General features: G+C 41.7%; 2 protein-coding genes across 2 annotated transcripts in view; both read left to right on the top strand.

Moving 5' to 3' along the window:
• Positions 1 to 2,881, top strand: part of lrriq1 (leucine-rich repeats and IQ motif containing 1) — a gene marked incomplete at both ends in the record, with an annotated part of 34,833 nt that extends 31,952 nt beyond the window's left edge. Inside the window, one exon of the mRNA XM_079163464.1 lies at positions 2,748 to 2,881. Within this exon, the coding sequence (XP_079019590.1) occupies positions 2,748 to 2,881 (134 nt within the window). The remainder of the gene's footprint in view (positions 1 to 2,747) is intronic.
• A 7,110-nt stretch (positions 2,882 to 9,991) lies between these two features.
• alx1 (ALX homeobox 1) lies at positions 9,992 to 14,823 on the top strand (the record flags this gene model as incomplete). The annotated part of the gene is made up of 4 exons (XM_079163293.1): positions 9,992 to 10,181; positions 10,537 to 10,841; positions 11,212 to 11,340; positions 14,482 to 14,823. 4 exons carry the CDS (start codon positions 9,992 to 9,994, stop codon positions 14,821 to 14,823), a joined length of 966 nt encoding a protein of 321 aa, XP_079019419.1.
• Between the last annotated feature and the right edge of the window lie 1,868 nt (positions 14,824 to 16,691).

Raw genomic sequence — 16,691 nt, 5'->3', positions numbered from 1 at the left:
AATACTGATCAGGGAAATATTATATAATATATAATATATTACATATACACTAATATGTACACAATATATATGATTTATATGTATCAGTATTGTTGTATAATATATCCAGTACATACCACTCGTTAATCAGCTGAACTGACATTTCAGCCCAAGCCAAACCTTGTGACTAGAGCTGCAAAGATGAATCAATAAGACGTCAACTATTAAACTATTGGCTTGAATAATTATTTAATGAAAAAAACCTCTTTGGAAAACAATGTTCATCAGTTTTAACCATCATCTGACGTTTTATAGACCAAACAACTAATCGATTAATCAAGAAAATAATCAGCAGATTAATCGACAATGAAAATAATCAATAGTCTCATCCCAAATTGTGATTGGATGTCTATTTTTGTGTGCACGTGTGTGTGTATACCTTTACATCCAGCATATGTGTGTACAGATGTTTCTATGTTTGCACACTTGCACCCATGGGTCTCAGGTCACACAGACCCAAGACCGAGCCGAGCCAGGGATAAAGGCTGCTGCTTATTCAGCCTAGACTGAGTCCACCGGTCGGCTGCTTCGTGAGGGGGGGTGAGGGGTGAGAGGTGGGGAGAGCCACAAGGTCGGGCCGGGGACAGAGTGCCGTGAATTTCTCCTCTGACAGGAAACGGGCAGAAAAACAAAAAGAAAAAGTCCTTTCAGTGAAGAATGACTGGCCCTTCTGTCAGGAGAAGTGGAGCTCAGGAGGTTTGAGTGACAAAGATGCTACTGACAGGCTGACGGCAGATGACCACATTAAACAAGCCCAGGAGTCCGAGTGAAGGAGAGCCCTGTCCCCGTTAACGAAGACAAATTGGATTCCGGTGATGATTTCGAAATTATTTTCACGAGGTGCAGCAGCAGCAGCAGCAGGAGCAGCAGCAGCAGGAGCAGCGAGCACCGTCGTGCTAAGCAGGACTGTTGTCCTCCTCAGGAAGAAGGCCGGGGAGAAAGAAAGCCTCTTTGTCTGCACCGACGAAAACACCACTTATCAGAGTTGTGCAGGACAAATTGAAATATGAATGTATGTGTAAGTCAAGAGCTTTTTCTCAAAAAGCCAATTAGGTATTTGATAAACTTGGAGAGCGCATCTAAATGGTCTCTGCGCTACATCATCAAAAACCCATCGTATCAGAGGAAATGGGTTACTTGGGTGAAATCAGGGAATTAGAAAAAAAACCAAAACCTTTTCAAGTCAGCCCACATGAGGCTGTAAAAGAGCGAAACTAAAATAATTTATCCAACTGCTTCTGAAGTGGCACGCATACATCAAAGTGAAGGTTTAAAGTGAGAAGGTTCACTTCGTTTGCCATCGCAGTAAAGACGACATAAATACTCTGTGACCCGTTGTAACGCGATACCCACCGCTTGCTGGGTCGGTGCCATGAAATGCGTTTCCAGGCCCCAGAAAATATTTTCATTACGTGTGCGGAGGAAACCGCTTAAGTTGCATATCTGCCCCCTCAATTTTGTCTGCCGTTCAACTCTAATAGGAGTAAAATGGTTGAAAACAATTTATTTTGGTCACAGCGGTCGGGTCAAATGTGTGGCCTTTTTTTGTCATCGCCGTACATCTCATAGCATGACTGCACAAATCGTGTTGAAATTGGCAACACGTGCGGCAGGGTTTTCGCGCTCTGTTTGTGATTTGGGACAGATAATTGAACAAAAGTCTTTTAATAAACTAAATTTAGCCACCATATCTGAAAATAAACACAAAAGACTGCATCACACAAACCTCGAGGAGCGGAAAGGCATTACAGCACGACGAAGATGAAAAAATAAAAAAACTAGAGGTGGGAAGACTCGTGAGTAGACGGATATTCTATACAGTGTGCCAGCTGTGCAGATATTCGGAGCCGGGTCAGTACCTGCGATGCGTCCCAGGCCCCCCCCCCCCCACCTCCTCCAGAGCCCTCCCCCGCCGCGTGGCTCCCTGTGTGGCGGCAGCCGCGTGGAGACCGCCGTCCTGGGCCCGACACGTGGAATGCATCATGCCCGGTAGAAGCGCTGCCTTTGTACTGTGTGTTTGAAAAGCTTTGTACTGATCCCCAGGTGGAATGGAAGGGGCCTCTGATACGGCACACGGCGCTCCCGGGAGTCGGAGCACGCAAACACGAAACTCACCTGCTTGGACTTAAGTCTTTACAGTGAGATTAAACATCGTGTCGTTTCTCGAGTCTCCGGAGACGAGAGACCAAACTCAAGTTAAAATTTGATTCATTTGAGGTCAAAAGTAGCAAATTCCTTGTTGTTGGGTTTGAGCAACAATCTCTGTGTTTGCTTGAAATCAATAGAAAAGCTTCCAGATTTAGTTTCTCAACATGAAATATGTTGCACGAAATCAGACTTCCATGACGGACAGAACAACACCACCAACATTTGGACCCCCAGGGTGAAATCCTCATGTGTACAAGAACTGATTCCTGATTCATTCCTTTAACGACAGCTGTTGCAACGGTTTATTTTGGAAGGCTCCTTCCTCTGGAAACCTTTTTATGATATTGACTATAACCCCAAATATGAAGGACCCTAAAAATGGCTGAGCAGAAATAAAGAGCCGACCTGGTCAGCATAAATCGTGAGTGGATAGCATCAAATACGTCATTTTAAAATTGCACAAATTGTACGAATTACCGTTTTGAAGTCTGTGACGGATTGAGTTCACGCTGCTCGATTCACATGTGAGATATTGACACATTTTCCATCCGTGTCCCCAGGAAACGAGGTTCCACCTCCTCGACGGGTCGCCTCTGCTCCGTCTAAAAGGGAGCGCATCTCCCACCGAGACAACCCTGTCCAGTGGAGCGGCGGCTGGGGAGGGGGCAAGAAGAGGGACAAAGTGAACAAGTAAAACACAAACTCTTCTACAACCACGAACAACCTCCTCTGCTGTCCTCACCCGACAACATCCAGAGCAGCTTCAGACACGTGTGATATTTAACCCTCTTCTGATACGTATCCCTACAAAGAATGCAGCATTTCTTAAATATATGTGCATGTTCAGGAGAGCATATGTATGCTTCCCCATCTGTGTAAAATGAAATGACCCGGGATTTACATTTCATCCTCACAAGATTATTTTTCCTCTCCATGAAGAAGACTATTTTTTTGTATTTTTAATGCTATTTTATTGCCTGCGCTAACCCCCCCCCCCCCTGCAGCTGCTCTTTTTACACTGAAAACTCGAGCTCTCTGTCCTGAAAATTAATTAAGAGCAATAGGACCTTGACCAGCCCAAATATCTTCAGGCAGTTCCATTGTGTTGATTCGGCTCAAGTAACGCTGCCTGGACGCGATCGCGGCCAACCAGCAACAAAACCCGCGGAACTAAACGGCGCGCTTCTTATGCAAATGGTGGCAGGAAATGAGAACCAGCAGGGCTCAGCGCCAGCTTTCAAAAGTGGTTGCCAGGCTGGCGACCAAGCGTCAACTTTTGGTCGCCGAAACTGAAAATATGGTCGCCAATTTTAGTCACCTTATCTTTTGAGTGATTGAGATACTAGGCAGTAAGATTAATAATGAAAATGTGTGTGTGTTGTACATGCTTTGCGGTATAATTTTCCATCCAGCTCGATGATAGCGGGTACTTTCCGTTTTTTTGTTCAAGTTCACCTGGCCCTTTTGCAGCTGAATACATTTGCAGATTGGTTTGTGATGTTGACGGTTGACTCAAACTTTTGATCCCGCAATCAAACAACCTACTTTGCTTTGCCATCGTCTCTTAAACAGATGTCGTTGTGCGGGCGAGAGAAGGCACCAACGCACGTGTTGCTTTGTCTGGTTCCGGTTCCGAATATCACTAATGCAACAAATATATTAAAAGTATTTTTTTTGCATGTGGGCATGGGTTAAAAAGTGGTTTCCACTGCGACCAAAGGCCAAGAATGGGTTGCCAATTTCTCAAAACGGTTGCCCATGCAACCTATTAACCTTTACTGCAGAGCCCTGACCAGGAGGACCTCTTAATACCTGTGGATTCATGTTGTTTCTCTGCTGATTTACTCTCTTGACTTAAAAAATAGCTTGTGGCAATGGGAATAGACTCGCTCTTTCCACGTCTTCTGCTCTCTTAAGGGTAAAGTTTAACAAAGCCCAGAGATTTAAGTGCAATTTCCCCATTCTGTGGCTAAATTTAGCTCCTGCTCGCCAACTGCGGGCTTGAAAGTGACTATTACGGGCCGAGCACAAACATTAGTGTTAGAATTAGAAAGATGTCTTCCTTATTCTCAGTCGTGGATCACAATGGCCTGGTCTGTGTATTTGAATTCGTAGAGCTAAGGCGTCCGTCCGCAAAACACTGGCCAACCGGAGGCGGTGAACCTCAGGCTTGGAGGTTCCTCGCTGGCCCCGCCGCCTGGAAATGATAACTTAATGAATGTCAAAACAAATAGTCGGAGCTGCAGAGTGGCTCTCTGGCAGGAAATGCATGCCTGTCTATTTACTTTCCCGCTATCATTCGCTTGCACATGTCTGGAGGGCGTGTTTTGACTGTACGCGAGCTGACGGTGGATCTTCGTCTCGGAGAGTGGCGTATGCCAGAGATGCCGTGGTCTGTTGTGAAACTCAAGAGCACTTCCCTCCATCAGGGGGGGGACCGGTTCTTGAGGCTCTCTGGGGGACATCGAGGGGGTCTTTTCTCTGTCATCACACTGTCATTACAAAACCGCGATACTGCATAATTCTGATTTTTTTATTTCGCATGTAACATGAAAAGACAGGTGAAATACAGTTTGACACAAGTTCAGATTCGCCCCGGCTTTCAGAGCTCTTCTCTCCGACCACTGCTTCGGAAATGACATTGTTAAAAGCCATCGTCCACCAGTCTTCATTACATGTGTTTACTTTTGGGTTATGGGTAAAAATGATATGTAACCCAAGACATCCACAATCCATTGCCTGGTGAAATGAGCGCTCCACCGCACTTTTAGATAAGATGAAGAGTGTCCCTCTCAGCCCACACGGCCCTGCCAGCCTGACCTCAAGTCAGCTAATGTTGTCAGATGGAGTCTGGCGGCGAGAGCTTCGGTATCCAAATATCCCTCCAAGAGCTTTCTTCAAACGCATTAAGGCACCATGACGGTGTGCTTGCAAGTTTTAGCTACAACTTTTGCTGACCGTTTTTTGAATGAGGCAGCCATTGGTTTCCATTCATTTCTGTCTTGACTCGACGTACACTGTCATCAACTACACAACTCAAGCAGGTCATTTTCAGTGTAATGTAATGCACTTTAGGAGGTATAAAAAGGACGTAGCTTTGACAAAAATGAACGCAGACAAACAGCTTCAGCAAGTTTCATGAGTGAATTATAAATGAATGGAAGCCAGTTGCTGCCTTTTGAAAATAAGAACATTTCTAGAATACAACAGTGCTGCTTTACAAAGTGAGTAGCTGTGATGTAAAGAATATAATAAGTAAATATTGTGATGAGTGGCTCTAGTACTAGGTGTAGTTTGTGTATACAGCATGTCATACAGTACTAACTGAAATGTAGACAAAGTAAGGACAAGCAATGCTATATATGTATTATTCAAGGGAATAGTACATCATAAAAAGATGAACACAGTGATTTGGATCATTTAAACAGAACATTTTAGTTGTATAATTTATCCGAGATGTATGGCTTATAAGTAAAATATGTCAGCATGTGAAATAACCTGAACTCCAAATCCCACAAACACTTGGCGACAAAGAAGAACGACACGAGGGACACGAGGTCTTTCCTCGTTTACTTCTGCCTCGTGACACAATCAGCAGCTCCGTGAGCCAAAGTAAAGACAAAATGGATATGAACTCAGAGGAATGTTCTAGCCCTCCTTGAAATGTGAAACCAACTTATAAAGACACCGAGGAGTAAACTCACACGAGCAGAAAGTGTTCTACGCTGGACTCTGGTAAAAGTCAAAGCTAATTTATTCCCCCAACGAACAACTGCTGGCTTATAAAACAAACGTGGACGAAAACGGGTCAGAGTCGCTCTTTTCACACAGCTGAGAGCAGAACTGATGTCACAGGAAGCAAAACCACCTCCGGAGGTTTGTAAAGTAACTGAATTAGAACAGAATCGCTTACATTTGTCAATTAACTACAGAGTCACTTAAAGTGATCAGCTAATAAAGAGCTCGTCTCTGGTATTTTAAAGGACGTTTAAGAAAGTAAATGTACATCTGCATTCATGTGTCTACACACCGCTTAACATACATATTTAATACGCGTTAGGAAATGTACAGAATTTGAATTTACATAAATTAACCATGAAATAAATCTACACATATCTTTTTAAAATCTCCTTTTTTTTGTGACAATCCAAACTTTTAATGGTGTTTCACTGCTATGATGATATAATTGAGTTTCTCAGTGTCAGTTGAGATGATTGTATCTGTTTGTTTAGTTTGTGTTTAAATGTTAAACATTTTCTTTTTGCTACTGTATTCAAAGAATTAAATAAAAACAGTTGTTACTTTCACCCTTTATTGACCCTGTAAATTAGTAAGTACTTTATGTGTTTGTTCTTCTGTTGATGAATGTTATTTGAAATCATTTCAAAGCTCAAACAAAGCGGTCATAGAAGCTTCAGTTTTGGTTACACCGAAATCTGTTGTGTATTTTAAAATGCAATCGCACAAATAAACATTTTAATGTCAGAGGTCATTTAAAGATGTGATAATGTGTGCGCTCACCTGGCCTTTCCTGATTTTTGCAAAAGCAGTTCTTTTAGTGATTAATAGAGAAAATTCTTCTTTTTATGATCATTTCATCATTAAAATGAGCTTCAGTCTCGTGTCACAGCATCTGGATTTAGTTCTGGTTTCGGTCACAGGTGACTTGTACAACAACTCGACATGAACCTCGATGACTTCAGGGGAGTGACGGAGAGCTTCGTCAGCGACTCCTGAAAAATAAATAGAAAAGACAAACAACCCAAAATGAAATCAAACTTTTTCAAGCACGGAATGTGCTGCTTTCACTGTTTTCAGTCACTCGGCTTTGTGACCCGAATGTCCCGCGGACTCAAACGACACTCCTAAGCCCCAACAATGTGGTGGAAAATAAACTGGCCTTTTTTTTCTTGTGTGTGTGTGTGTGTCGTGGCTACAGCCAACGTTTTGAAGACACTTCAATAGATTGAATTAGGCTTTAGGCTTCATGATGTCATGTCTCTGCCTTCTGAAGCGGCCTCTCTGGTCCTGGCTCGGGTTGTGTTGGCCTGCGATCAGTCACACGGAGACTGAAAAATGAATGATAATTAGCTCGGCCCGGTCATATTTTGACCAAGACGAGTGCCGTACGTAATGTCACAACAAACTGGCAGCACATGATTTATTCATTGAAAGTGAGGGTGAGGATCTTTCCAGGTGGCTCACGTGACACATTGGCTGCAGAATTTAGAGGGTTAGCATAGACTGATGGGCCTAAAGGTGACCGAGCCCTCCAACTTCACAAAACCACGCGGCAACTATTGTGGCGGGAATTTCCAGCCGAAACGACGCACGCACCAGACCACAGTGAACTTTTCACATTTTCTCCTCAGCGTGAGCCAGCGTAGCGAGGTCATCTTAGAAGCCCAAATAAGACACCCGCCCCCTGCTACTTAAGGGCACCTCTGTTTATTTTTAATGTTTTCTTCTTCTCCCGTGGCACCGTGAAGCTCCAGGTGACTGCCACTGACCGCAGAGCGAACCAAAGCAACACGCATGGTGTGCATTGCAGGTGGCGAGGCTCGTGGGTGGAGATGTGGATGGCGGGAGATGGGCCTTAGTTTCCCGGTAACACGATTCCGCCAATAAGAAGAAATAGAAGAACCTCGCTCTTTCTGTCCTCTTGTGTGTGTGTGTGTGTGTGCGCTCCTGAGGGCCGCTGGGTTCAATGAAACTCTGCTTTCCTGCATGAGGAGGATGTTTGGTCTTTAATTCAAGCAAGAAAAAGATCAACACCTCATTTACAGGACTTTCATAATGTCAATTCAAACCCTAATTTGATGTGATGGTTTTTTTTTTACAAAGGATAAATTGCCAAAGTTTAGAGAAATAGCTGTTGACTGAGCAAAAGCGCAGTGAGTTGTTTAATTTAACAGCATGGTTACGGTTAACGCTTTTGTTGCAGCTGCAAAGGAACACCTCTTGTTGTACAAGAGTTTACTGCTGTCCTCACATCAGTGAAGATGAGCCTGGTGCAAAGCAGATTCAGCTATTAGCGGTCTGCATCCTAAAGCCTTCCTCTCTGCCTTTTCACAGCCTCAGTGACCAGATGTTGAAGATGTGAAATCATTTAGTCAACAACCGCTCCCTTCAAGATAGTAACAGTTGTTGTTGCTGGAAATTATTGTGTCAAGACAAACCGATAAGAGCTTTTATACTTATATGTGTGTGTGTATATATACATATATATATACACACACAGTATGTGTGTGTGTGTATATATACATATATATACACACACACACAGTATGTGTGTGTATATGTGTGTGAGTATATGTGTGTAAGTATGTGTATGTGTATATGTATGTATCTGTGTGTATATATATATATATGTGTATATTTATTTGTATATATATATATATATATATATATATAAATATGTGTATATTTATATGTATGTATATATATATATGCATTTACATATATGTATGTTTGTATATATATCGCAATGATAATAATAATAATTGTTATACATCCCTTATTCTTGGTCTTTGGGCTTCATGACTCTCCAAAGACTTGCTGATATCCCTTTTGTATTTAGTTAGGAAGCATTTATGGTTTTTAAATGTGTGTTTCTTCTTTGTTTCATATCTCTGCTTAATGTTGTGCAAAAAAACCAAATAGATCACAAAAAGGAAAAAGAGGAAAAAAGGATTAATAGTTTTGCAAACATGTGAGCCAAAGCGCGAATTTCATCCAGGATGCAAACTGCAATTCGTGGATAAACATGCGCCAAACTATCGAAGATCGTTGGCATTAGATTCTCACAAAACGAGTTCAAATAAAGGATTGAACATCTTTAACATGTTCCTCTGCGCAACTCGGAAAGTGATTCATAGTTTAAGACGCAATGGACACGAACGCAATCTACATTTGAAGCCTCTGAACATCTGAACATCTCATATTTATTTACCGTTTGTCAAAATATCAGGACTCAAAAAAACATCTTAATGAATATAATATCTTGACTGCGAGTCTGAAGCATGGCTGCACGTTCATACCGATTGGAGTGTGTAAACTAGCTTATACTATTTCGTAAAAACTAAAGAAAATATATATATATATTAAGCTGCACATGTTTTTGTTCAACTACAAAAAAAACACCTCAGAATTAAACGTTAAAGGGGGATTAGTTTACAGATGTGTAAATGTTGAATAAGTGACGTATTTGAAATATATGGTTTAACAAACATGGGAGGGCCGAATTATTGAACAAGTCTACAAATCAGTTTGCCTGTAACACAAAGGTTATGAAATAACAATTATATCAGAACAGAATAAAGTAAACGTGTTGTGTTTTTTAGAGCATTTTGTTCACTTCATTCCGGAATCAAACACGATAAACTCCCCGAAACACAAATGATTGAACGGCAGAGATCAGAGAGCCAGAGATCAGATTAAATCCCATTTAAAGTCTGAACGTGCAGCTGTAGATAAACCACTGCCTCGTTCTGGATGTCTAAACATGTTGTAAATTAAAGTCAGTTTTGATTGTTGTGTGGCTGCAGAACCACTGTGAACTGCTGCCGGGTTCGGGTTCTGGACGTGGGAGGAGCTGGGTGCTGGAGAGGAGGGGAGCTCTTGAAGGAGCGCGTTCTCTTCGGGGCTATAAAGACGTTGCGGCTTGAAGACGGAGCAAATTAACTCCATTGGCGAATTATTGCATTACAAAAGTCATCGGTGCGTGACGGCGATTAGTTTATTTTCTTTCTTTTTTCTTTCTCTCCTCATGGTGACTTTTGATTAAAGCGGATTTGGGGTTAAGATGATGGAGTATATGGATGATAAATTTGCGTTGAAGAGCCAAGCGATGAAGGCCAGCGATTACTACATGGACCAAGTCATGGAGAGCCTGGAAAGCACGCAGTACTTCAGCAAGTCGTCCCCGAAATGTGTGCAGGCCTTCGGGCTTCAGAGCGGCGAGCACCGCTCCTCGCCCTGCGGAGACCAGAACGGTGCGTAAAAGCTTCTTTTATTTCACCTTTTGTTCATCGATATTGCAATTTTACAGGAGTTGATGTGTTAAAGAGAAAACAAAACTGTGGAAGATTTAACATCCGGTATTTTTCATCCCAAACGTTTCTGATGTTTCATGTAGGTGTTTTGTTTGCAAATATGTTATGTTTTTGCCATTTTTTTGGGGGAAATACAAAAAACAGTTGAGCATGAAACACTTAAAGCATTAACTTATATTTATTATATTTCTATAGAATTAATTGGTATTTTCATATGTATTTTTAAGTTGCAGTTACAATATAATGGCATGCCATCAATATGTATTATTATTAATTTATCACTCGTTCATTCCAGCCAATTACGGTGTACCAAAGACAGACGAGGACCCTTTGCACACGGACCTCGGGAGGCCGATGGACAGCTGTTGCACCCTGCGGGCGTCGCCGGTGACAACCGGACAGGAGAAGACGGATTTGGACGACATGGGGGACAAGTGCGACAGTAACGTGTCCAGCAGCAAGAAGAGGAGACACCGGACGACCTTCACCAGCGCGCAGCTGGAGGAGCTGGAGAAAGTCTTTCAGAAAACTCACTATCCAGATGTTTACGTGAGGGAGCAGCTGGCCATGAGGACGGAATTAACGGAGGCCAGAGTGCAGGTTATTAAGAGTCTTATTTTGTTAACTTTCACTGATGGAGATAATAAATCATAAAATAACGAAACAAGGGCTTTAAGACGACAACGCACGTGGAGCGATGCCGCTATGCGTAACATGTTGCTCATATAAACACCACAAACATATTTAAGAAATAAAACACATCTGTTAATTAAAAATAGTCTTTTTTCCCCACAAAAGCAGTGCAGAAGGATTTATTTGAATTTCAGGCTGCTGCTGCTCTTCTTTTCCAAACAGAATATTTTGCCAGAACTTACTTCTTTTCAAAGCAGACGCCACTCGGTATTTTGTCAAAAAGTCACATTTATTTCCACTGATTTTATTTGTCTAATTGTATTTAATTTCTTACTAGGTGTGGTTTCAGAACAGAAGAGCAAAATGGAGGAAAAGAGAGCGCTACGGGCAGATCCAACAAGCCAAAACTCACTTTGCTGCCACCTACGATTTATCAGTGTTACCGAGGGCCGACAGCTACACACAGGCGAGTTTGGATCCACGTTTTTCTAACAGTTAAGGATTTTAGTGTTGATGTCAAAAGAACCTCTGGTGGGAATTTATTTGAGGAGAAAGCGTTTTTCATACACTGGTCAGTTTTGAGAGTATTTAGCTTCAATGAAGTCTTCTTTCACACGAATGCAAAGAAAACATCGAAATTACGAAATAGTGTTTTTTTTTTACTTTGTCTATTTGCTTCTATAGATTTATTCTCAATTCACCATAAATTAGCATTAGATAATGCATCATTTGCATATTTAAAAATACAATTTCAGAAAACTTGTTGTACAAAAAACAATTGTCTTAATGTCAGTAATCAACTGAGGACGTTTCATGGTGATATCTACTAGTTCATTTTTTTACTCTATTCACCTGTAGTGTCTTCTAAATGTCTGTAATTGAACTAAACATCTCTTTAATTAAAGGATGTTTTCTTTAAATGAGTTTTTTCTCAGACTTCAGCAGCTCTTACACCAAACTGTACACTTTCATTCCCCTCTATACTCTGAAGGATTCTACAGAGGAGATTGTTCACATATCATTCTGAGCCTCATTTATACAACATTCTATTACTAAAAACAGGAACAAAATATATTTTTTAAATGGCTTTCACGATATTATCTGAATTATGGATTAAAAAGATATCCAAAACTCCCTCTGTAACAAAACATTACTCTTATATGTCAACAAAATGAAACAAGAATTTTGAACCTGGCTTTTCTGTTCTGGGAATCTATTTAATAAGATAATGCCTCATTTATATATTTAAACGTTTTAATGACAGTATCTTATAATGAAGATGTTAACCCTAACCTGCAGTGTCTCCCCTTAAAGCATGGAGGACGCCTGATAAGACCTCTCTCCTATAATACTCAATTTCCCCCGAGCCACAGCACATGAATGCTTGTGTCTGCATTAATCACTGCATGTCACTGCCGCTCTATTAATCACCTTTTATGAAGCCCGTCTTCAGATAAGAAGCTCGGACACTGATTAGAGCGCCTGTGAGGTGTCCCGGCTCAATGAACGGCCTTATATCACGTTTCATGTTCGCTGCACATTTGTCTTGCTGCTTTGGACAAAGGTCGGGTACGAGATGAGGTGAGAGCAGACGCAGCGTGTCCGTTTTGTCTATCAGAAACTGAGATTGGGCCTCCCAGTGTTGTCGAGCCTTTTTTGGGGGGTTTTTCAGATGGAAATATGCAGTTCCTCAGAGGGGCGTGTGTTAACGTATATGTTGAATTCAAAGAGGTAGACTTGTAAAAAGAAAAGGCAGAAGTTGCAGCTCTTCTACGCCCTGGCTCAAGACCAGGGCAGAAATCTGCTGGACTGCCTCGTGTTTTCTCCGCACATGTTTCTGATAGATTCCTACAGTCTTACACCCTCTCTCCCAGCTGATCCAGATTACCCTCATTAAATGGACCGTCCTGCTGCCAGCGGGTGTTTTTGTGTCTCCCTGAACAGAGTGGACATTGATTGCATTCTTCTGGGTTTTTAAAGAGCTTTGTATAATTTGGTTTGTTTGAGGTTTTGGCTGATATTGTTGACTGAAGTCCTGCTCCTGGATGGCACATGATATCAGCATCATGCTGCAACCATATTTACGTGCCACGAAAGAAGTTTATTTAACGGTTAGAGTTGACTTTTCTCTTCACCACAACACTGTAGGTTTGTTCACAATATCTGAAAGCATTTTGCAAAAACATGTTTTCCTGTGCTAAGCAATAACCGCTTGGTTCAGTTTATAGTTTTGCAGTTTTCAAATTTTTTTGAAGATGCTGAAATTTAAGGAAGTTTTTTGGAGCATCTATTTTGCTTTGTTTAAATTTTTTCTTAAAATATAATTTCCTGTGGGGGAGAAAGCTACAGTGGCACATTACGTTGACTTCGTACTTTGCATGCTATTCACATGCTGCTTTCTTACGCCGGCTTGTCTTCTCGAGTCTGATTGAGATCCTGACAAACAAACCAAATGAGAAACGTCAGCGTGAGTGAAGTCATTCGTGATCGAGCTGCAGTTCAGTCTGCGTTGATAGCTTAAAGAAGGACACGCTGTTCTTTAGACTCGAGCTCTTACAAATCAGTCATGTGCTGTTTACTGTATGTTGGGATGGGACTTTATCTCCTCTCTGTCCTCTTTGTTCCCTCTGGCCTGTTTGCTCTAAGATCATCCAAAAAACAGGCAGCATGACACTTTTATGACGGATTTTAGAAATGATAAATCATAAAATGACCTCCACCTTTGGAGTTGTTTGGATCCGTGTGCATTCATTCAGCGTTTGAGACAATTACCTTTTAAAGGGTCACTTTACCCCTCAAAGAAACTCACTTCCTGCTCGTGTTTTCTAGACATGTTGATAGTTTTGTTTTTATTTGTCCAGATTTTGAGAAGTCTTTCTCTGATGTTTTTGCCTCCACCTTGATGCAATGGAGGCGAATGACATTTCATCATCTTTGTTAATCTCATCTACTGTTATCTCCAATCCACTGCGGTCAACAGATTTCAATGAGGCTATTTCCTCTGTAAACGTAGTTTACTGGTAAATACAGTGTATGTCTGTATGTGTATGTACGGACGGACAGATTACTCTAAATATGGTCAATAAAACCAAAACCTACTGCATATCCAGATACCACTAGATTTAAGTGAGAAAATATATTGGATAATATATTTTTTGTAACATGGTTAAAACTATCCTTTACAGTTCTCACTGTGTATGCAATAAATCTGCATTTCAGCCACTTATTTCAACATTTAACCCAATATTACTTTAACATGTACAGCTAAACAATAATTAAAGCGGAGCATTATGACTTTATATTTCGAGATTTAGTTACTAAATTTCATTTAAAAAATGTTTTTATGCAGGATTTCTATGCTCCTATAAACTACATCTGTTCTGTGTGACAGAATAATCTAAAATCAAAACACTTACTAGCTAAAATCTGAGCTTTCAATCACATGTCACGGTCTTCATCAGCCGATGGAATGAGTCAGGTGACGTTATGTGAAGTGTTTAAACTGTATATGTGTAAAGCTTTACTTATACTTAAAACAGCTATGTAGAACTCTTTGTGTGTGTGTTAAACTATCAATCTATTATAATGAATATTATTCACCCAACAGATTCCCAACAACCTGTGGCCGAGCCCGGCTCCCGGCGGCCCCGTGGTCTCCTCCTGCATGCTGCCCCGAGGCTCCCCTCCCTGCGTCACCTCCTACTCCCACTCCCCCCGTTCGGCCGCCGTTGCCGCCGAGCACGGCTACGTGGGCTTCCCCAATCAGCAGAACCAGTTCGGCCACGTCTCCCTCAACAACTTCTTCAGCGCGGACTCCCTCCTCACGCCGGCCGCCGGCGGTCACCACGCCTTCGAGACCAAGCCCGAGTTCGAGAGGCGCTCGTCCAGCATAGCCGTGCTGCGCATGAAGGCCAAGGAGCACACGGCCAACATCTCGTGGGCCATGTGAGAGCGTGTGCATGTCTGGAAAAGTCTGGATCATGTATGGAAAAGAATATATACTTTTCACACATTTTCCAGTTTGTACCAAGAGGGGGGAAATGCCCAAAGAGTCTGAAATCCTATTCAAAGCAAGCTGTTAGTCGCTCACAGTGCAACATCTACAGATTAGATATCACCTGTGTTGTTGTGAATCAGCTTTGGAGTGATAGGGCCGATGTCACCGTTCAGCTGCCCGGCTGTTTAGATCTGCATCACATGTAACTCTGACCAAAATGTCCTCCACTGACTCAAGAAAATGCAGTCAGGATAACGTACGTTAAATGGAAAATGTGTCAGGATTTGTGGTTTAATAAAACTAAGTAAGCTCAAGGTTGTATCAAAAACATTAGCCGTAATGTTGTGTGACTGACAATCAGCTGTGTTTCTGGTCTGAGGCAGATCTACAGTAAGGTGGACTGGATGTTAGCTTTAAAATACGAAGACTCGAAGTGCTCAAAGACACTTAAAGCTACAGTTGGGTAACTTTAATGAAATTTACTTTTTTTTGCTCAAACTGTCCTTATATACTGACAGTAGTCAGTAGTACACGAGACAGACTATCTGGTTCCTCTGCCTCCTTTTAGTGCTCCTAATGGCATCTGCAAGATTCCACCGCACCCGAAGAAAAACCAACCAATCAGAGTCTCTAACGCAGCCGTCAGTCACTGCTGGTGAAGCTTGTGAACTCCGATCAAACTGTCAAACGAGGCCTGCTGATCATATGAATAAGGATTTTGTTACTGCATTGCTTAGTTCTCGCCCCAAATTTGTTTACAGAAACATATATCAGTAACTGTTCAGCTGTAAAATGAGAAAGTTTGCCCCAGTCGGTGGGCGGTGCTTCGTTTTGACTATGACATGGCAGCCGGGTCACAAACTGTCTCATTCTACAGCGAAACTAAAATATGTTTCTGAAAAACATTTGAGGCGAGTAATAGGCGATTTGGTAACAGAATATTAATTAATATTTGATCAGCTCTGCGTAGTTTGACAGTTTTCCCTGAGCTGATTGACAGCTGCGTTGGAGACTCCTCTGGCTCTGATTGGTTGTTTGCCGCTGTGGATCAGGGGCACTAAAAGATCATCTGACATACGTACTGCTGTCAGGATGCTAAACTGTATATAAGTAGTGGACGTAGTCACCGTGACGCCACCTCTTGGTTTGTAGACTTTGAATTTTAGCCCGCGCCATCTTTTTTTTTTTTTTGCAACCAGAAGTGACACGAGATAGTGGAGCTCAGTACAGCCGAATACTGAAGACGGCATTTTTAAGTGACCAAAACATTACAATTAACTTTCATGAACTAAAAACACACACCGTAAAAAAGGTTAAAGTTCTTAGATGAAAACACGGACAACTCCCGTCCCGGACAACGCCGCGGTAGAGACCTGTCAATCACAAAGTAGCCCCGCCCTAAAGCATCCCCTGCTTTATGGTCTGTTTGACTCTAAATGGACCATCATTTACTAAATGAACATCATGCTGTATTGAAGAAGACTCGAAACTAGAGATTGAGACCATAAACTCATGTTTACAATGTTTACTGAGGGAATAAATCAAGAGAGAAGTAGAGTCATTTTCTCATAGACTTCTATACAACCAGAGGAGTCGCCCCCTGATGAACATTAGAGAGAATGCAGGTTTACGTTACTTTTCACTTTTCAGAACCAGAGATTGCCACTTTTTAGGATATAGTGACATTTTGAGAAATTATAACAAAACGTTATTTTTATGAGAGTTACCAGCTGTAGCTTTACAGTGGAGATGGTCTAAACCTTCATGTAGCTCAACTACAGCAATACATTCAAATCATCGTGACTTTCAGGGTAATGTCC

This window comes from Pholis gunnellus, assembly GCF_910591455.1.
Source record: "Pholis gunnellus genome assembly, chromosome: 7".
NCBI lineage: Eukaryota > Metazoa > Chordata > Actinopteri > Perciformes > Pholidae > Pholis > Pholis gunnellus.
Note: the sequence above shows the minus strand (reverse complement) of the source record. Positions and strands in the feature narration are given on the sequence as shown.